The following is a 22,658-nucleotide window of genomic DNA, read 5'->3' on the forward strand; positions in this document are numbered from 1 at the left end:
TGACAAAGAAGATCACTTGACTACGTTTATGGGATTACTGTTTATCTGTGCTATGAAGTGCCAACATATGAAGCATTGCATTGTTAGAAAAAGTCTTTCTGAAGCAGACCATTCCATTATTCATAACATAGGATAATGTATTTTGTCCCGTTACCATAAGTTTATATAAATTGTGCTTCAATCAGGAAGAGACAGAGTTGCTAAAGAGATGTCAGATTTTTGCAAATATTTCTTTACATTTTAAAACTCATATTAAACCCAAAATAGATCGTTTAATTTAGTTTGTGATATTTCTTTTTGTAATGCAGAAAACAGGACAGGACTGGATGACCATATCTAATGGAGGTTACTGAATAAGAAGAAAGAGAGGGACAGTTGTTTAAGCTCTCAAATAAAAATCAATACTACATGCAGCTGAACACAACTGAGAGCATAGTTGACACTACAGCCATGAAATGATCTCACCTAATATATTAAACTTGCCTACAGAGCAAATGTACACTCTTTATGAGTGACAGTAAACTGATCCTCAATCTGTGTATTTGAATAATACATTTAGGACCTTGCAGCATAACCAAGGCAGAGGAGATAGCATTGCTTCACCTTTGCTTGAACTATGCCTGTTATAAGTGGATGAATATAGTATTTCATTCATATTAGCTTCATGCTTAACACAAACTACAAAGAGACACATCTGCTAAGTGTCATTTGACCAAATTTTTGATATGTTTTCTGGCTGTTCCTATTCTGAAAGCTCAAGATGAACAGACATTTTGCAAGCAGCAGAAAACCTGTCTTGTCAGACCATGTCCCCAGACCCGCCTAGAGAAGGCTTAGCCACTCTATCCATACATCTCTAGTGAATCCCCTGGTAAAACAGTCCGGTAATCTGTGTTCATGAATAAGCACAACATTATTCGGTCTTAACATTTGGCAGCGAGTTTAATGAACTAGGCCTTTATGACTGGAGTTGGTATTGACCTTTACCTCAATTATCTGTATAAAATTTGAATTGATTTAAAAGTTAATATTTCCTGTTTCATAACATCCGCAAAAATCTCGCTGTTGTCGTAACAAAACCTTGTATCTCCATTTTTGACATTTTTCAGTTTTTGATATCATTTGAAAATGCCTGTTGTTTTTTGCATCATGTGTAAAGTTCATGAATAGGCCAAAAGAATCGGCCCAAAATGACTTGCATTAAAAGTAAAGCCGTTTTTTTCTTTCTCCTGTAAAGTTACCATTTTGGAGATACAAGGTTTGGTTCCGTGAAAAGCGTTCTGATAGAAAAATTGTATTTTGTCAGTAAGCCGATCAACACGTTTACATGTGCTTGAGTAATCAGATAATGGGGAAACTCCTGGTCTGCAGGAGTCAGGCATTAATCGTCTTTCTGCTGTGCAACCGGCCAATAAACTCACAGGAAAAGACACATAAACGCAGCATAAAACTCAAACTTTATGCCATAGCTTTTTTTAAAACATTGTGCATTTGTACCTGAAAAAATATGAACATAAATCATCTAGAATATGAAGAATATCTAAATCTTTCATTTCGTATTTTGTTTCAGGACTGCTCCAAAAGCGTTTTGCTGCCATCTTGTGGCTACTTGCTTATGTCTGGTAATATTAGTCTGTTCTTGCATCTTTGAACCATCTGTTCTTGCGCATGCGCAGCCTAAAAAATCTGAAAGAAATAGTTGTACAAGTATACATGCACTGGGAAATCTGATTACTGAGCTAAAATCCAGCTCTCTTTATTGGATTTCTTAATCGGATTTCTAGATCCATGTATGGTGTTTACATGACCGTTTGAATGGCTGGATAACTGCAGAAATCTGATTATGATCGGATTATTGAGTGCATGGTAAACACACTCATTGATTATAGCATTTACCCTTTTAGACACACTAATTGCAGCACTGAAAAAACTATAAGAACTGAATATGAAATAAAACATTCACTTGTTTGAATATTATATAACATTATCCAGTACATTGGTCTTTATTATCATAATCATCATAATCATATCATACTTAAGCATTGCAAAGTTAAACATGTTAAATCTGTGCAGTAAAAAAAGTTACACCAATTACAAAACATTTATAGAAGTTCAGATTACCTGAGGAAGAGTAGGATTAGCCATTGGAATAACATGCTTTTCCCTCTCAGAGAGAATGATGACATCATCAATAGCCCACTGGTCATAGCCCTCACCTGAATTGAGGGGCTGCCACCAGCGGAACCGGGTACATGGAGTCTTAGCAGCCAGTGGCAACTCATAATGAACAAACCTGTAGGCAAAAAGATAAGAACATATGCTGTGATTTGACATTAATTAAAGGCAATCGTTAATTTTAAAATCCCAAGAGCATGCTCTCACCGAGGTTTGGTAAAATCAGTGAAGTACATCTCTGCAATCAGGCCCCAGCTAATGCCACCATCGTTACTGTACTGCAGAAGAACTCCCTCCTCCCTGCTATCGGCTTGGTTACACTCCACCCAGTCTCCACCCACGCGCAAGTAGAACTGCACAAACTCAGCCCATTCTGTGTCCAGGTCCCAGCTCACTAGCTGTCTCAATCCAGCCTAAACACATATGACACAACACAAAAGATTGCCACAATGCAGAAGTTTAGGAAATAAATTTATATATGTATAGAAAATTAAATATAACAAATCTATAACTCTTGCATTAAACAATCTAAAAGTTAATTGGGAAAATCCATGCTGTACCTTGCTAAAGTACAAAGAAGATCCAGATGACACAACACCACAACCCTGGTCAGGAGTAACTATCTCTCCACCAATCACCTCCTGCCATGTGACCATTAGTGCTTCCTGGGACTCAAAGTCTGAGAGTACACTGGAGGACAGCGAGGAAGTGGGCTGACATTTTGTACCAGAAAAGCCCTCATCACACCTGGAGAGAGAGTGCAAACGAAAGTAGATCACACAGAAAAAGACTATGTTGACATCATTTAATTTCACACCTACTTCAAGGTATTCTGCAAATATTCACCTGCAGTGACCATGGTCACACCAGCCATGTCCATGGCACATTTGAGGACATTGCTGCCCAATGTAGATGTCATCTAGTGCCCACTCGTCCTGCTCACTGTAATAGTTCTGGATCCAGCGAAACCGAGTGGCACTGGACCTGATGATAAACCAGAGTGGAAATTCTGTTAAAGAAAATCAAACCACCCCTAAAGGCAAAAACCCCATAAAAAACGTTAAACATTTTTATTTATTATTGTTATGCCTAGGAAACTAATAAACTTGTGTAGAAGCAACCTTAAAACTCAATAGTGTGAAGTATTTATAAATATCCATGACAAATATCAATTGCAAATGCAATTTGCCTCCCAGTTTCTAAACCTCTGCCCTTCCCAACCACCCCTTCTCTTCACCTCCAGGGTCCCTGTGCTTTTTACTTTTGGCAATAGGTATTATAGTACTCAAGGTTTCAAAAGACTGAGCAGGTGATGCGAAGCAAAATCTAAACAAATAAGCCACCACTGTAGCATTTATAATCAAAAATAAACCAGTGAAAATCTTAATCCATTACATGGTGTGAGAGCATATGTTAAGAATATATAAGGAAGACTGGTATTTGGGAAGGTAATGGATAACAAAGAAACACATTCTTGAGCAAATGACAACTCCGTACTTTTTATCCAAAGTTGTTTTTGCTGGCTGATGGATGGATGGATGGATGGATGGATGGATGGATGGATGGATAAATAAATATAGATATACAGATAGATAGAAAGAAAGAAAGAACTTTATTGATCCCGGAGGGAAATTGCGATGTTTCAGTAGCAAGACATATAATTACAAATAAACTTACATATACTATGCAGAAAAATTGAAAATAGAAATAAATCTAGACATAAGTTAAAGTACAAGATAGAGAATGGAGTCTTCAGGAATGTAAAATAGCTTGGGGTTATAGTATCAAGCATGATTATACTGGAATGTAATCTTCGATTAAGGTTAGGAGACCCTTATTAGTCCCAACAGGGAAATTTCACCTCCACATTTAACCCGTCCGTGAAGTGAAACACCACATACACTCTAGTGAGCGCGCACACACACACACACACACACACACACACACACACACTAGGGGGTAGTGAGCACACTTGTTCGGAGCGGTGGGCAGCCCAATCTGCAGCACCCAGGGAGCAGTTGGGGGTTAGGTGTCTTGTTCAAGGACACCTCAGTCATGTGCTGTCGGCTCTGAGGATCGAACTGGCGACCTTCCGTTCCTGGAGGTACTGCAATACTAGGTCAATGCATGGAGCAGACGGAGGAAGCCCCTATTCCGTCTCCCTGTTCTAAAAATCAATTTAATATGTAACCCTCATATAGAGGACATATCAGATATTAAAATGATAAGAACAGATACTACAGTTGATCTTAGACAAAAGGCCAAGAAGCAATACCTGGAGCCAGCGGAGGGTAAGAGGAGGGTAAGCTGGAGGGAACTGAGTGAAAGATCCTAGAGCTAACCAACACATGTAAAATTGGACAAGCTGTCTAAGGAATTTAAGACCCTTTGCTTACTGCACCCTAATGATGCCATTGCAAGCCAAATACTTAACATAACAGATAGTATATAGCTTGCTAATAAGGTATTGGATGCTTTGAGTGACAAAGAATGGGACATTGACATTGAAAGGGGTTCGAAAACTTTTAATGACTGGATCAGCTGTAAATGTTGCAAAACTACTGATTGGGAGTGAATAACCAAATGCAGACAGAAAAGTGAGGAGTCAGCTGCAGATTTCTGTCAGGGGTTTGAAAGCATCACTCTGCTACTGATAAATACACTAGTGATATCATTGATCCTACAACAGATGGTCCTCAATTTGGACAACTCGTTGAGTCACTGCACTCAGACCTTAGGCAAGCACTAGTGACTGCTGGGCCAAACTGTCATAAAACTGAATGGGGGAATCTTACAGATGAGCTCAATTACCTAGACTGTGATTTGGAGTTGGAGTTGGAGTTATGTTCCCACATCTATACATGTACTCACAGAGAATAGAAATTGACTTCCAACAAGAAGGATAAATTATATGAATGTCACTACTGCCATAAATTTCATCATCAAAACACTGATGACACCGTCATCAAAATCAAGCAGGAATCCACAAAAAAGGTGCGAGGGTGAAGGGGACCCCAGCAAGAAATTCCTTTGAGGGAATTTTACAGGAAAGCCCAGCAGGAAACCTTTTTCAGGGAATTTCAATGGGGCAGTTATCTTTGATAATCAGAACCATGCAGAGTCACAGAGCAGCTGTCTTTGGTAATGAAAGCCATAGAGGGAGTCACAGGTATAGCAACAGTTTCGTCTGCTCCTGCTTTTAACTAAATATTCTGATGCCTCAGCTTATCTGGGTATTGAACTATCGTCTGCTGGACATGGCTGAATTCAGATGCTCTAGATGGTGTTTGGGAAAACTATTTGCATTTGAAGTGTTACTTTCTTTACCTTGTGACACAAACACACCCTTTTTTCGTGCTTATCATATTAGTTTTACATTTTTTGGTGGTATTTGAATTAAGTTTGAGGAGGAAGTAAAAGCAGTTGTTCCAAAAGTGCTACAAAGTCACTGCTGAAGGTATCCATACATATAATAATTTCGGGCCAGTGGATCATGGTGAGGAAACATGGCAGTCTTTAGAATCTTGATGAGAAGCTCCATATCAGGTTACTCTGATTAGTGACTCAGCAGTGAAGTGTAAAGATATGAAAACACAGATACATGTTTCTCATTGTAAGGTTGTGTCTACACCAACAATTGAATTTAGGGGCAGCTAGAGAGTGGGTGGGTGAAGCACAGAGCCTCAGGAAAGAACCATGGTTTTTAGGCCATTGGGGCCACGCCTGTAGGTGAAGATTTTAACACACTGTGTAAAACCTTACCAGTCCCCTCTGAGGGACAAAAGCAGAAATCCTAATTGTGAGTGAATAACTTCCCAACATTGATGAACATTTTACTGCACAAATATTTCTCTGTGAGTGTTAAACTGGAGACAGTATTCCTGCCCAGCATGGCAGCCCAAGCGTGTCTCCAATACATTTCAAGATCATTTCCATTGCAAAGTGACAGCATTAAACAGTTCTGACCAATGGCTGAATTTACTTTTCGGACATTTTTGACATAGTGTTACGGAGACTCTGGAGAGTTACAGCCATTTTAATGGTTTGTTTCTGCCTTTGTTTCCTCTTTGTACATATGATTCATACTTCAGTCATACTACAGTTGTGTGATTCTCCATTAGAGAGAATCAAAGGGGGAATTGAGAGAAAATATTCTCAACATATGTTATTTTCCCTTATGTTATTTTCTTAACCACTTTTATTGTAGAATTTCAGCACATGGCTTTTTGTGGAAGAAAGGTGAAACCAGCTGCACTCTCATCTTGCCCCCTCACTCATTTGTATTTAAATGACCCTTTGTCTCATGACCTTAAGATGATTACAACCACTCCCCTTGTATCTACCCCAACATCTCATTTCATATTTTTCTTCTACAACCTCTCCTTACCCCTACTCATAGTCTTTCTACTATGCTAAGAAGGATGATGTTTAATAAAGCTGTAGGACGCCAAGCTACTGCTAATAGGACAGTTATAGTTCACTAGCTAGGGTAACTTGCTAGGGTAGCTAACTACCTATTACCTATTACCTATTATTATTATAAAACATGTTATATTTGATAAATGTAAATGCATAAACAATTCAATAATTGTAAGGTAGGGAAGTAATTCCCAAAATGGTGCTTGGTCTCCAAAAACATGTGTTATGGCCTTCTTGTAACTCACCATAAAAACATTTGCCTGTGAAGTTTAAGGCCATGGGTTTTTCACAGATGTTGAATGGTGAGGTATCAGTTGTTGTGGATACACACTTAATTATTTCTTAAAAATCCATTTGCTACCTTATATGACCAGTGACACAAAATCAGTTTATGCTGCTACTTTGTCCTAAAATGATGCGTGGTTCCTTGTTGTTTCCTTTCAATAAATTGTTTCAAAAATTGCAGCTGTGCCACAGATGTCTTGTGGCTCACCATGAGAGCGTCCATCTTTGTGGCTTCAAATGTTCGTCACGTATGTTAAACTGAGGTGCGTAGATTGTAGCAGTTGTATCACCTAGTGGTCTTAACCATGAGAAATGCAGAGGCCACTAAATCAATTCTTGCTGTCTTCTTAGTGCTTGGACTCCACAGATTGCCGCTTGAAAGTATATTTTTCTCTGTTTTTATCTATTCTTTAGTTTTTGTTTACTTTTTTGTGTTCCTGTAATGCTGAGAAACATTTTCTTAGTAAATTTTATGAAATATTTTACGTTTGAAATCCAGCGTGTGGTCCTTATCTTTCTTTTTTTGTTTTGGGGGTATATTGTATCACAGAATTATGAATGAATGTGAATGAATGTCTCACATATTTCAAATAACAATAAAAGGAGAAGCAGAGAATGAGCCACCCTGTTTATGGGGTGACTAGGAAGATTAGTTTCCTAATCCAGTGACCCAAGGTCTGATCACATGACCTTAAACAGAATGATGGGAGGAGGAATCTATAATATTAATTCAACCTCTTGTCATAGTGCAAAATAGATTAGGACATTTTTATTGAACCGCACAAATGGATATGTTTATGTATGTGAATGTGGCTGTTCAAAGTCACGTTTACACAAACATGAATGCACTGTATAAATATTACATGCATACAGTTCCATGTGACCATATACTTTGACACAGTGCAATCACCGTTTCTGTTGCTAAAAAAAATGTTAATTTGTACATGAAATATCCTGCAAGGGAAATCATTGTATCAGTCACTTATCAAGTACTTACCATGTTTTCTGAGGCAGGGGAAGGGTGATCCTTCTCCAGGCCGTGAACTCAGAAGGATGGTAGACACTGGGGGCAGTGAACTCAGAGCAGCTAGGCATACCTGGAAGGCAGGCCTGTGTACAATACAGAGGAGTCACCACTTACTCTCTTGTTAACGAGTTCTAAATTGGCACAGTTTACACGGACATATACTGCATCAACAATGTCATAACCTTATTATTATCTGCTTTTGCACCCAAAATTTAAAAAAAGATTTTGTAGACATTACTCTTATGCCTTGTACTTTGAATTATTTCAAGGGTGCACACATGCACCATCCCATGTTTGAATTACCCTATGACTACTATTTTCTAATGACTCACTATTTACTTCTGCTGTAAACACATAATCAATATTCATTGTCTTATTACGTTTATAAAGTCAATTGCTTGCTTTGTAGGATGACTGGGAATTGGGTGAATAACTGGCAAAGCTCATATGCAACAATGCAAAGCAATTAATCAAATAGCATGGAACATATGCTGAAAAACAAGATAAGGTAAAACATTTTTGGAGGTCAGTTGATCTTTTTTTGACATGGGATAATACTGATGTATGCATTAATATGACATTGTACAAAAAATATTTTAATATGTACACAGGATTATTGTGGAGAAAGTAATTTTGTATTGAGAGGAAAAAAAGTTTTTTCTATTTTGATGTGAAAATGTAAAGTTAGACCTCTACAGTATCGCCATACTTATATCTGTTGTAATTTTAGGAGTTTTCTCTCCTGTCGAAATATATAGCCATCTTGCTGGAAACTATTCAAAGTTATTCAAACTATTCAGAGTTTTGCTGCAAGGCATAGTTAAATCCACATCTAATTTGCTGCTTTACATGCACTGATCATATATCAATGAAATGTTGACTGTTATTGCTTCATGTTGTTGTTATTACTGTTGCTGTGTGTGGTGTGGCAACTAATGACACTTAAATGAGCATTGAATTATGATCATTGAATTATAAGATGCACTTATATATTGTATTTTATTGTACTGTACTGTGTATTGTAGTTTACTGTATTGTACTTTACTGTATTGTATTGTATTGTATTGTATTGCACTGTGTACTGTAGTTTACTGTATTGTACTTTACTGTATTGTATTGTATTGTATTGTATTGCACTGTGTACTGTAGTTTACTGTATTGTAGTTTACTGTATTGTATTGTATTGAATGGCACAGAGTTCTGTGTTCAGCTCTGCTCCTTTTCTCTCTGTATCTACAGTGACTGTGTTTCTATCAGTATCTGAGCTCAGGACCGTCTTTCTCTCTGACCTACTGGTAACTAGTAAAGATACGTTCTCTAGACAGACAGAGCACGTACTGTAAGTGGCTCTGGATCAGAGCGTCTGCTAAACGCTGTGAATGTAAAGGTAAAATGTAAATGTAATGGGCGGTACTAGTCATTGCACAAATACAAAGTAACAAAGCTGTAGGCAGTTTCGGCTTGGACATGAAATTTATTTCATTTTTAACGATAGAAATACATTAAAAATTTGGAACTTGTCTGATTGGCAAGACAAGTCATTTTAAAAGAAAATTATTATAGAATTTCAGCTGCTTAACAATTCAGGTTCTCCTTTGTTGTACTTTTCATTTCTTAATGCTCCAAACAATTTCAGTGGCTGACAGGTCTAAACTGCAGGCAGTCCATTTAGCACTCAGAGGCTCTCACTACAAAGCCATGTAGTTGTAATAAGTGTAGAATATGTAATAAGTGTTGATAACAAGCTGGATGGTCCCTCTCCTCTTTAGCCCAGACCATGAAGCATTTATGATTCCAAAAAGGATTTTAAAGATCTTTTAATGTACCATAAATAAAATCCCCTTCTTTGCTATTTTACACTGAGAAACATTATTCATGAATTGTTACACTATTTGCCTGCATAGTCTTTCACAGAGTGGTAAATCCCTCACCATCTTCCTGGGATGCTCTTTTTATACCCAATCATGTTACTGACCTATTGCTAATTAACATAATTAGTTGTTGAATGTTCCACCAGGTGTTACCCCTGTCCCAACTTTTCTGAAACATGCATTCTCTTTTTATTTACATTTTACTCCCACCAGTTTGCATACCGTGCAAACAGGTCAACTGAGGATGCAATTTCCACTGCTCTTCACTCTGCCCTCACCCATCTGGATGAAAGGAACACCTACATCCGCATGCTGTTCATCGACCTCAGCTCTGCTTTTAACACGGTCATCCCGACTAGGCTGGTCACCAAGCTCAGCGACCTGGGAATCAGCACCCCCATGTGTAACTGGGTTTTGGAATTCCTGACAGACCGACCCCAGTCTGTGAGATTGGGCAGTCATATGTCTACCACCATCACCCTGAACACTGGTGTGCCGCAAGGCTGTGTGCTGAGCCCTCTGCTCTTCTCCCTGTTCACCCACGATTGTGTTCCTCTGCACACATCTAACATCTTCATCAAGTTTGCAGACGACACCACAGTGGTTGGCCACATCAGGAACAACGATGAATCGGCCTACAGGGAGGAGATCCAGCACCTGACTTCCTGGTGCACCACCAACAACCTCATCCTGAACACAGGCAAAACCAAAGAACTCATTGTGGACTATCGGAAAACCAAGGGCTGCACACACTCTCCTGTCTACATCAACGGAGCAGAGGTAGAACGTGTGTCCAGCTTTAGGTTCCTGGGAATCCACATCTCGGCAGACCTTTTATGGTCCTTCAACACCTCCCATCTCATGAAGAAGGTACAGCAGCGTCTTTACTTCCTGAGGAGACTAAAACAAGACCAGCTATCTCCTCAGATCCTCACAAATTTTTACAGATGCACCATCGAGAGCATACTGACCAACTGTGTGACCGTGTGGTACAGTAGCTCCACTGTGGCGGAGAGGAAATCCCTGCAGAGGATAGTAAAGACTACTCAGCGCATCACAGGCGTGCAGCTCCCTGCCATCAAAGACATTCACCACCATCATTAAGGACCCCTCCCACCCCAACCACAAACTGTTCAACCTACTTCCATCCGGGAGGAGATACAAGAGCATCCGGGCCAGAACCAGTCGGCTCAGGTCCAGCTTCTTTCCCTCCACAATCACTCTGCTGAACTCCACACCTCACTGATAACACTACCACTCATACTGCACACAGCGGACTATGAACACTGCCTTTCATACTACACTCACCAATCAGAGCTGTTGTTTTATTCATTATTATTACCATCGCACAAATTTAACATTCTACTGCCATGTAAATAACACATCGCAACAGTTATTCAATACAGTGTACATCTCCAACATGTTCATTTATATATCTACACACCTATAATCTATTTTTTTGCATATCTATAAGTAATTTACTCTATATACTGTAATGTTGCACTATGTCTATTTATTGCACAGTCTCTTTTTGCACTATTTGCTACTATTTGCACTTCTGGTAGATGCTAACTACATTTCGTTGCCGACTTGTACTGAGTAATGACAATAAAGTCGAATCTATCTATCTATCTATCTATCTATCTATCTATCTATCTATCTATCTATCTATCTATCTATCTATCTATCTATCTATCTATCTATCTATTTTGCACAGTGACCCAACATTTTTAGAAATAAGGTTGTAATTAGGCTATTTAGTATTTTACTACTACTACTATCGCATCTTAAAAAAAAGAGACAACAAATAATTTGACATTTGAAGTATACATCCTGTAAAACAGGCCTTTATAAGATTTTTATTTTTGTGCTATAAAGAAAAAATTCTATTTATCCTAAACTCATTTACAAATATTGTTTCATTTTAGCAGTAAATGTAAATGTGGTAGTAAATAGATATTGTTCTATTTATTGTCTATATTACTGTTGAATTTAAGAGTTTGGGTGGGCAGCTTCTCACATGTTCACAATCATCACAACTAATTAACAAATCCCAAATGGGTCAAATGATACATGCTTCTCTATCACGGAAAATCAAAAGAGAAAAAAATTTGATTTGTTTTAAAGACTTACACGAAATTGCAAATGAGTTTGGTGCAACATCAACAACAAAAAGATCTAAAAATATTAGGAAGAAATCTTTGTGCATGAATATTTTATGTACTCACAGTTTTGGCAAAACCTAGAACTCTCACCTCTTTGACCAGGTGCCAGGTCAGGCCATGATTAGTAGAGAACTCCAGCCGAACTTGTGTGTCAATGTGAGGGGAGGGCTCACGACCACAGCCCATTACCAGGGAAAACTGCAGCGTGTAGGAAGCTCCAATTTGCATGGACTGAGTCTCCACATAGCGGATACTAGATCCAGGGTTGGGCTCTCCACAGAAACTGAGCAAGCATGAGCACAAAAGTATATTTAACTTCATTATTCACTTCAATTCTCTTTTATGCAGGGACACCTTTCTGAGGAAAAAAAAGATATTACAGAATATAACAACAAGCCTGCAACTTACTAAACAACAAAATTTCCATGCCTAATCTTGTATTAATAAAATAAATCTTTATATTTAAGTAAATCACTTCAGTTTAAATACAGCCATAATGTAATTACTGATTGTTTACTAACTTTCCAGATTGGATGATGTGTCCGCATCACCCATTAAAAGTATATGCAAAATTATGACAGCCCACTCAGACAAATCCTGATCAGTCCTTGTGCATTTCCCTTCTACTAAGCAATTTCTCAGTGGCTCCAAAACATGACAAATTAGGGTGATACCTGAGTGTCCAGTCATGCTGGCAGTAGGGCTGCACATGCCCCAGGTAAAAGCCCAAACTCTGAGTGACATCCAGCACATTGCTGAAGTCCAAACTAATGGTGTTAAAGAGCACAGAGGTCATGCTGATTTCGTCCAGTGCCCATACATCCTGCCCACGACCCGAGTGGTATGGCTGCCACCAGCGGAACTGGACTCCAAAGTTCCGTGCACCTGGGGGGAGCTCTACTGACACAATCCTAACAAAAAGAGAGTGTATAAATTACTTCGTGGTTGTTCTTTAAAGAAAATTCACTGCACTTACAGAGCAGGATAGAGAATAGAATGCAAAAAAAAAGTGCAAACACACAAAGTGCAACTGTATTTTATTATGGGAAAACTTTATGCTATAAAGCCCCTTTCACACATGTCTTTTTAATGGTATGGGGTATGTGTGTGCATTTTAATCATAATTTAATGAGAAGAGGTTAAGAGGGAACGAGGGTTGGCACCAGATATCAGTGCATCCAGCAATTGTCTAGGGCTCTGCATTGCCAATGTTATTGACTTGAGGTGAGCTTCCACCTTTGTGATACATGAAGAGGGCTGAAAGCCAGCCCTCCACTACGTGGACCTATCAAGAAGCAGAAGCATTACTGATCTGGTTGCCTATCATTCAAATTTTGCAGCAATTAAAATGAATGGCTAGCCCACATCTGACAGCCAAAATATATTTGGCTGTAAAGTTATATAGTAGTCCTTGTCCACAGTTTAATTCAAGATTAAAATCTATCTCCTATCCTAGGTTAGGTTACTATCTCCAACACACACCATATAACAGACTTAGATTCTATGCATTTTTTACTTTTTATTGCTACTGTGTGGCTTACTAACAGCAACTAGATCAAAGCGAACAAACACTGTTAACATTTAAAAGACAACTGGCTCTGGCCTTTAATAATGCCCCAGTTAAAAATGCCTGATCCACTACTGAAAGCCAGTTTTTAAACAGATGCTTTTCTTGATTTATCTAATCACAACAAATATAAAACAATTTGTGTGGGTGCTCTGCAAAAGTATTGTGTCACAGCTGGCAAAGCGAAATGTTTCTGTCAAGTTAGAATATTTTATACCATTCATGCTGGGGACACCACATCTTGAGTAACAAGATTACTGGGGCAAATGTAAACAACTGCTGTAAAAGTCTGTGAAATACCTGCTCAAGGACTGCACTTTTAAATGGTGCAAAGCTCAAACATTACCTATGCGAAAACAGTAAACTTGACTGTAAAAACCAAATTGTAACAGAAACATTAGCTTTGGCTTGTGTTTGATGTGGCATACCTGGGCTCATGGAAGCCCTGGTAAGGGTAATGCTGCAGCAAGGTCCAGGTGATGCCATTGTCTGAGGAGTAATGGAGCAGTAAACCCTCTCCAGGCTGATCTGGAGCAGGACAGGAACTGAGGGTACTACGGCTTCCCAATCTCAGAGTGAACTGCAGATATCTATACAGATGATGATGATGGAGAAAGCAAAGAAAAGAAAGAACAGTCTCATAATTCCTTTTACTCTAGATTTTATATAGCATACATAAAGAAGAGAAGATAAAGGGTTCTTTAGCGCTGAGGACTATCCAAAGCCTCACACTCATTAACTTGTTTAATAATATAGGTCTTTTAACAATACAGATATATGATATGACCAAAGGTATGTGGCCCTTTCAGTTAAACAGCATTTACGAGCACAGGCACTGCTGTTGGACAAGAAGGCATGGTTTACACTTTAAAATTCATCCCAAAGGTGTTCGGTTCATGAACAGTGCCACGTTTAAAGACACTGAGTACTTCAATATGACCCATCCCTCTGCCAGTGTTTGTCTATGGAGATGACTATCTCCAAAGATTATCCTGAAACACCTTAACTTAATTAGGAGGATTGTCCACATACTTTTGTCCATACAGTTTATCTTCTGTGCTGCTGACCAGCGTTTTGCTGCACATGGTAACAACAGTAGCCCGTTGGTGTAAGATTTAGACAGTGGATCAGAAAAAGACTACACAAATTAAGACTTTCACATAGGTAGTAGATCACACATGCTTATTTCCCAGGTTAATACAGATACAGTGGAGTACCCCACACACAGCAACAGAAGAAGGTAACTGCAACTGCAACATACAAAGTATATAAATATTCTGCTTGAATGTCTGATATAAGTCTGTGTTTAGCTAGAGCTGTTTGTTGAGTATAGATGGAAATTCCATGTCAAACATTGCTAAATAAAAGTTCAGTTAACATCAAACCACACCTGCAAAGCACATCTGAACAAATGGGACTCACAAATGTTTAACCTCTTCAACTCTGTGGAACCACTGGTGGCTCCAAAATGCACTGTGTCATATTCTTTACTTCAAAACCTTCTTATTTCATAAGCTAATAATCATAATCTGAGCATAATCTAAAAGTTGGGTGTAACTGTCTTCTTTCCAGCCAATAGATAAATAATGTAAATTCTTTGTATAGCTAATGATAATGTGGCTTCAAATAAACTATGTCTCCTGACTAAAAATTATGAAACATTAATTACAATTATGAATTTTCATATTATACACAACACTAAACTTTAGCCAAGTGTGCAAATCACATAATCAAACCAAACTGCCTGTACCTGATGTGTAAATGCCAGTAGGCTACCTACTAAATGTATAAATGTGATGAGACAATAAAAATAATTTGATTTGATTTGGCTAATGCTGGCCAGATTGTTTGAAATGCCAATATATTTTTGAAAAATGATTAATTTTCAGTTCATTACAAAGATGCTAGGATATAATCACCATCATTCTTACAGACATGCTCAACTTTTGCAGCAAGTCCAGCACATTCTGTTTGAAGATTTAATGATGAGCCACTGGGTTTTGAGACAATATAAATGTAGTGGCAAGAAACTAATTTTCTGTTATTTATTTTGTGTTGTTATTATTTTGAATTATTGTGCTGAATTAATATGGCATACTTTCTCACTTTGTAATTCTGAATTATTAATGCTTGAAATGGGTTTCACATGTAAGAAAAACCTTAAGTACTTAAGAAGTAAAATAGAAAATAATTTTGCAAGTAGGACTGGGCAAAGATTTCTCTCAGGAGATGCCACAAACTGGTAGACGGCTATAGGATTCCAGGGGACTTACTTTTTCAACAGAAAATTAAATTTTTCCGTTAAATATTTAAATTAATTAAGTGTCCCTTGTTTCTTGTTTTATTCTGAAACATTTATCTATACATACTGTTTAGCTGATGAGCAAATATTGACATGCCCATGTCAAAAAACCTGAAACATTTTATGGTGGGCTGTTTCACATTAATATACATACATTTATGAAGTAAAACATAAAATACACACATACATCAATTGTGTTGAAACACAATTCAAAAGCAATGTCAGATTTTTTTATTAATTGATTTTCAGTAAATTTTTATGTATTATTACTTTTGTCAGTTTCAAGTTATTTCCATGACCATTGTGAGTTTTTATTTACTAGCAATTCTGTCCACTACTCATAAAGTTTTAACTGAAATATGGGCAGCCAACTATCCACCTATTCTGCATTTTCACATTCTGCATTTTCAAAAGCACAGATTTGAAAGCCAAATGCTGAGATAATCTTTTAAGCCTATTAAAACAGCCTTTTTTAGCATTGATTACTGTTCTGTTTAGCTTGTAAATAAACCTCAAAGCTGCTCTTATTTTGCAGGACAAATGATGTTGCTACATGTAGTAAGGAATGTTGCTCTTGATTTTACAATCATTTTATTCAAAATGGTCTTGTCATTAATCATGTATAGTGAATTGATCAAGTTAAGCGTTTTCTATCGGTTCTCATGCTTTTGTTCTGTTAATTGAAGATAAATGAAGAGTGCACTGTGTTGCGTAAGTTGCTCTGCAGATGTTTCCTGTTGTTATAGATACAAGTCCAGTCTCAGTGATGTAAAACACACAAGGACCGCCATTAACTTGTTAGGTACCATAGTCTCCTTCAGAGGTGACTCTCATTGTCTGTCCAGAGTGTTGGAGCAGCAACAGTGGTACGAAACGTATGCAGGTTCAGGTTAATCAAGAGGTGAGAATGTGTGAAAAATATCGTGTTTCACTGGAGGCAAAATGCCTGAAAGCCGGCCCTGTTCATCAGTCACTTACAAACTAACTGTTTAAAGAGAAACTTACTATTAAAAACACCCGCTAAGGTGCTTTAAACGGTTCAATCAGACTATCGAAATAATTTGCCCATTATTTAAAGTTGCAACACACATCAGTCTGTAGATATTTACTATTATTATTTACCATTACTGTTCTAAGTATAAAGCAGTGGTTGATATACATTCTTAAAATTCTTAATAATAGTATGAGCACAAGTAAATACACTCTCTGTAGATTTTACAATGAATAAAACTTGAACTCCTGATATTCAATTACATTCTCTGAAATAAATGTACAAAACTGTCGGCGGGACACGACGCTGTGGTGATAAAACTTACTCAGGGTACTCAATTGGACCTTAATAACTCCTAAATCAGATTATCTCATGATCAGTTACCAAAAGTACACAATGAGAGAATTACTTCTTGGTTTATTTGTGATTAGTTAATTATGAAGTGAGTTTCTTATAATGTTTTATATAGTGATTTTAATATTTTAATTAACCCCTTAACAAAGCTCATTATTCATTAGCTACAAAGACTTCAACACAAACAATAGATTTCTTCTAAACTATTGTTTTAGAAAATAGGGTAGTTCACATGCTAGTAAAACAAAATAAAAGTAGTGATAAATGCCAATGTCCATTCAAAGAAAATTGACAGTTGGCTACCATACTATATGAAGCGTACTGTCTACACTATATTATACTATGATGCTTGCAAAAGAGTTGAAATGATTGTGCTGAAGGCCACACTATAGTAAGTCCCATCCCTGCTATAGCTACATATTCATAGTGATATCATCTCAACTCTCTCTCTTACTCATTCTCCCTTCAACTTTCCTCTCAGTAACAACTTTCCACAAGCACAGTTTTGTATGGTCTCGCTAGGCATGAAGGATGATCAAAACAAGTAGAGCTGTTGTGTAAATCAGCTCTGTTACAATTTCTCGCTTAGTATTATGCCTCAGAAAGACATTTGGGCTGAAATACTCCATGTAACTTTAGCATGAATAAGCAGGGCTAAATTGCTGTATGCGGAATAGGAAGATACATGTAAATATGTTGATTTTCATCACATTACAAAATTCTAAATGAGCTGTTTCTGCAGTATAGTTTTCATATCTATCACTATATAAACCAGGGATGGGACGGTATGTTTAAAAATTTTAACATTAACATCAAAATGAAACATTTTTTATCTTAGAAAAGCAAGAATAATGTTTTTTTTGTTATATAAGCCCTTTAAAAAATACCTTCAGCACCCTTGGTGAACAGCTCTGTACAGTGCTCATGTGAGAGTTAGGGACAGGGCTAGCACATACGTATAGACAGACTAAACAGCTGCCTAGAGCAGCACCTGAGCAAAGGTGACAATGTACTAATTTGTTCCATCACTTATGACAAATTTGACCACAGAGTTCATCATTTTACCAAGTGCTTTGTCTCTCTGTGAGAACACCAATTGGCTGAGAACAGCAATAAAATATCATGTTGCTCTGGGTAATACGGGTGTTCACTGCCTGTTCCACCAGACCCCACCATCGCAAAATCTACTATAACTATAACAATTTATGCATATGACTTGAATTATTATGGGTACAACTTCTTAGCTATGAATATGGATCTAAAACTGAGAAACGGCTGTCAAAAAATACGTCACTGGGGTCGCAGGCAAAACGAATCGAGTAGGACAGGGTTTCTCCACCCTGTGGAAAGTGGAAAAAAGATTTAAATGTGTTCACGTAATAACCAATATAAATATTAATAGAGATGTATGAATAAAAACAGTGCAGGCTCATTACACACCATTTGTTTGAGATAGCTTAGCCGCGGGTGCATGACCCAGACAGCCAGCCAGAGACGGCGCTTTGTTTAGTGCAGACTTATCACACCCTTTTCTTTAGTTCGCTCCATTTTGAGCAGGCTTTCCATCTCTTCTAGAGGCACATCAGTGCTGTACAGCCAGCATAATGGCTGTTTGAATGGCTTTTACAATATTATGCAGTCTACAAATAAACAGCTGGCACCATGGGACTCAGTTGTTTGTCTTGAATAACTTGGCCATTTGATGTTTTTTTCAGGAATTGGTCTTCTTGCCTGGAATTTTAACTTTCATTCAAAGACTATGGCTTTTTTTTACCAAAATCAAAAGGTAAGTGAACAAAACTCGGTGAATATTTTTATTGAAAGCCTCTGATCAATAATCATAACACATGGAGGCCTTTTTAACAAAGCTCTTTAATGCCAAAAATCTCATTTGGACCTCATTATGGTATTCAAAATGAAAGGGTTAAACTTTGAGAACCACACCACCTTGCAAATATAACTGTCAGACATTTTACCATTGGTCATGTATCATGAGGAGGAAGGGCATGGTTTGTAAAAAGGGATAAAAGGGGGGCATCTACAATGTACATAGTTATGCACATCAATAGATCTTTTATTTTTTTTTTAAGTTTAAGTGATTTTTTTAATGAATATTCAGTTTTAGACACACTCCAATGCCTTTTTGGTAACTTCTTGGACATGATAATAAGACATAAAATACATAACAATTCATGAATCAATATAGACTATTCTTTATGGTTTAAATTATTTACAAAACAAACCAAAATCTCTCCTCCACTCAGATGGGCATAAAACATGTTTGTCTGTCTAGATGATTGCATTCTGAAGTCTATAACAATATCACAAATATTTTGACCTTACTAAAATCGTGTTTGTGTGTCTGTGAGTTTACCTGGCCTGTGAGCTGTCCAGTGGGGCAGTGACCAAGTGTCTTCTGTTGTCTCTGTTGAAAACCAAGGCTTTGCCACTGGCTAAAACCCCACAGCCAAAACTGACTTCGGCTCCACGCATAGAAGAGAAGCTGTGATAAGAGGAGAGCCTTGAGCTGGAGAAACCCTCTGATAGGAATGCAGGGAAGGTTTGAGATGCAAGCTCACATGCTGGACCACTGAAACCTGGGTCACACCTGCACAAGAGGGGTGGTGAAGGAAGGGCTTAAAAAAGCACTGACAAAGTAAATGTGCATTTAGACTCATTTTCACACAGCAGAAAAACTGTAGTGTTAAAACATTTCTAGAGGATGCTGCAAAATCTCTTCAATCTACTGTATTATACTGATGTTCTATTCTCTGATTAAAACTGGCAGCTTTCCAACTAAGCAACAGGCAACCTATATCATTGTATGTGAAAGGTTTGCTTACCGATGCACATATACGTGGAATATATTAGAAGACAATAAAACAAAATGTGGCGTGTGTCTGAATTTTTACACCATTTCAGTTGTACCAGCATTATAAGAGCTTACTTGATTCATCAGACCCCAATCAGAGTCCGGTGCAGACAATTCCAGAGTGTAATAAATTACATAACAATAATTATATTGTAATAAATTCAGACATTTCAGGATGTTGTGCTTACACTGAACAGCCATGGGCTCATCTAACTGAAACTAAATAAAACTAAATAAAAAATACAAAGCAAGAGAAAAATATAAAAAGACATTTAAACACATCAAGGGAGGAGTGATGTGCTGGCTCACTGTGCGCTGTTGTTGCAAAAGCATTATCTATTTGAAAGATTCATCAGAAGGAAACTTAACTGTGATCTCATAAAAAAGTCAAAGTCTTAAGCATGCAAAACATCTGAGCCTGCCTCTCAGCACCTTGCCTGTATCTGCACTTCATATAGTCCTGTCCAATATGCTGCTGTTGTGTGTTGCACCAAGGGCCTGAAGAATATCCTATATTTATTTGTGTTTGTTACAATATTTAAGGGGAACTGACAGTCAAGCCACAAAGTCAAAATATACTCTTTGTGGAAAAAAAACCTGCCATTAATGCTCAACAGTAAGCTAGTTGCACATCCATGCACCCATGGCAATTTGTTTTGCATTAAAATATTTGACTTTTTGAAAATGTTTGTGAGATTGCAGAATGCCTACTGCTTACTACTGAGCTCACTGAAACAACTGCTTAATCATTTAACTTGTTGCACTTTGCGTCTGAAAATACCTTCCATGGAAATGGTTTAATGGTTTAAATGTACGTGGTTTGGCTTTAATGCCATGGTAATGATTTAAGATACATAAGCGTTTGGCCATGATGCTGTAAGACCAGGCCTATGTAATGGGAGTTTGTTGCTATGTTAGGGGTGTTAAACCAATTAAACCATGTCTGGTGTTTTTGTCTGGGTAGTGTTGTGTCATCCTGTCCCCCCGGATCAAAATCGGCATTGGCCAATTGTGCTAAAGGACAATCTGCAATTGATATGGTCCTCACAAAACTGGTCCATCTCTACTAAACATCAACAAATCCTGGAAGCTAATATTCTACAGTCAATGAAGAAAATGAAAATGAAGAGGTTAGATATTACAATTAGATGACGATCCAAAATATATATCAAATCAACTTTGAACTATTTTAAGAAACAAAAGATGGCATTCACCATCTCCAGACTTGAATATAATTGACATTCTGTGGTTAGATCTTAAACATGCTGTGCATGCAAGACTACCCATGAATATTTAATACTCATTCTATAAGGAAAAGGGGGAGGCTGCTGGCAGTGTGAGCACAGCCAAAGGGGGTTTTACTAAATATGGACTGAACACACTTAATATGTTAAATACAGCAAATAAACAGTGATTTTCCATTAAAATCTTCATAAATTTCTCACATTTAAGTTTGGTCCATGCAGGGTGTTAACTTTTTTTTCACACCATCAACAAAGTATGTAGTTTGACCTGGGCTATCCAAACTTTTGCATACAACTAATGTTGTTTTTACTATAATTAATAAATGTAGTCTTATATGATAAAATGACATGATATAAAAATGGGCTTGTTAAAGACTCCTATAGAACTTCTCAACAGAAAATGTGCATACTTGCACCCGGTGCGCGAGCAATGTCCTCTTCCTGAGCAGAAACGTAGGCAGGATGGTCCGACATAAACTGCAAAGAGCATGCATACACACACACACACACACACACACACACACACACACACACACAAACACACATATATTCATAAATCATAGATAAACATACATTTCTAAAAGTGTGTGTGTGTGTGTGTGTGTGTGTGTGTGTGTGTGTGTGTGTGTGTGTGTTGGGGGGGGGTGTCATGTGGAAGGTGTTACCTTAGATAATGAACAGATTACTAATTTTATTGCTAGATCCAAAGTATTACATCCCAAAAAATGATTAGAGTATTAGAGAATAACTATTAGAGTATCTTTTGTTTCATTTTTTAAATTATTATTAAACACTCATTTGTGCTGCTGTAGGCTGTAAGTACAGTTTCAGTAGCACATAGCTGGAAATACTCACAGTCCACTCATGAGAATAACAACTTTTCCATCACTCAAAAAGTTTTACAGCTATATGGACTTCCAGTATGGCACACTAGAGCAAAGACGTGCAAGTGAGGAGCTCCGGGCCAAATCTTGTTTTTCCACTATATTTCAGAGGTATAAATAATCCGTTAACAAACTGTGATAATCATAAGTACTGTCTAACATGAGCAGCACAAAACAGAAACAGTCAAACGCTCAACCTCCTGCAACCAGAGTCTCCACCACGTTAGCTAGAAAGTTAGCCACAATGGCAACGTCAGCCTTGGCTAGAGAGAAGGAGAAGGAAAGAACAGACCACAGTGGGAGCGACTCTTCTGATTTTCTCTCAATTAACCAGTTAGTCACCGAAATTACTTACTAAAAACCGAGTGACCCTCTTGGAAGACATTTCGACCCTAATATAAGACTGTCAGGCCATTACAAACTGCAGGTGACGCTTTGCGAGATACAGTAAATTCCTTAGAAGAGCGCCTTGTTTCAGCCGAAGCTCTTGGCAATACTCCAA

The 22,658-nt window shown here is 37.7% G+C and overlaps 1 protein-coding gene and 1 non-coding gene across 3 annotated transcripts in view; both read right to left on the minus strand.

Moving 5' to 3' along the window:
- The window catches only part of reln (reelin), a 224,008-nt gene that overhangs the window by 64,220 nt on the left and 137,130 nt on the right, over positions 1-22,658 (minus strand). For both annotated transcript variants that reach the window (XM_037540124.1, XM_017717159.2), the window contains exons 17-26: positions 21,683-21,749; positions 19,531-19,764; positions 13,938-14,099; positions 12,617-12,853; positions 12,033-12,225; positions 7,877-7,989; positions 3,022-3,159; positions 2,736-2,922; positions 2,383-2,588; positions 2,122-2,293 (exon numbers count right to left, since the gene is read on the minus strand). In XM_037540124.1, coding sequence (XP_037396021.1) covers positions 2,122-2,293; positions 2,383-2,588; positions 2,736-2,922; positions 3,022-3,159; positions 7,877-7,989; positions 12,033-12,225; positions 12,617-12,853; positions 13,938-14,099; positions 19,531-19,764; positions 21,683-21,749 — 1,709 coding nt within the window. The remainder of the gene's footprint in view (positions 1-2,121; positions 2,294-2,382; positions 2,589-2,735; positions 2,923-3,021; positions 3,160-7,876; positions 7,990-12,032; positions 12,226-12,616; positions 12,854-13,937; positions 14,100-19,530; positions 19,765-21,682; positions 21,750-22,658) is intronic.
- On the minus strand, positions 4,258-4,448 carry LOC119263777. The gene has a single exon (XR_005130511.1). It is a non-coding gene; the product is annotated as a U2 spliceosomal RNA (small nuclear RNA).

This window comes from Pygocentrus nattereri, chromosome 7 (genome assembly GCF_015220715.1).
Source record: "Pygocentrus nattereri isolate fPygNat1 chromosome 7, fPygNat1.pri, whole genome shotgun sequence".
In the NCBI taxonomy this organism is placed as follows: Eukaryota; Metazoa; Chordata; class Actinopteri; order Characiformes; family Serrasalmidae; genus Pygocentrus; species Pygocentrus nattereri.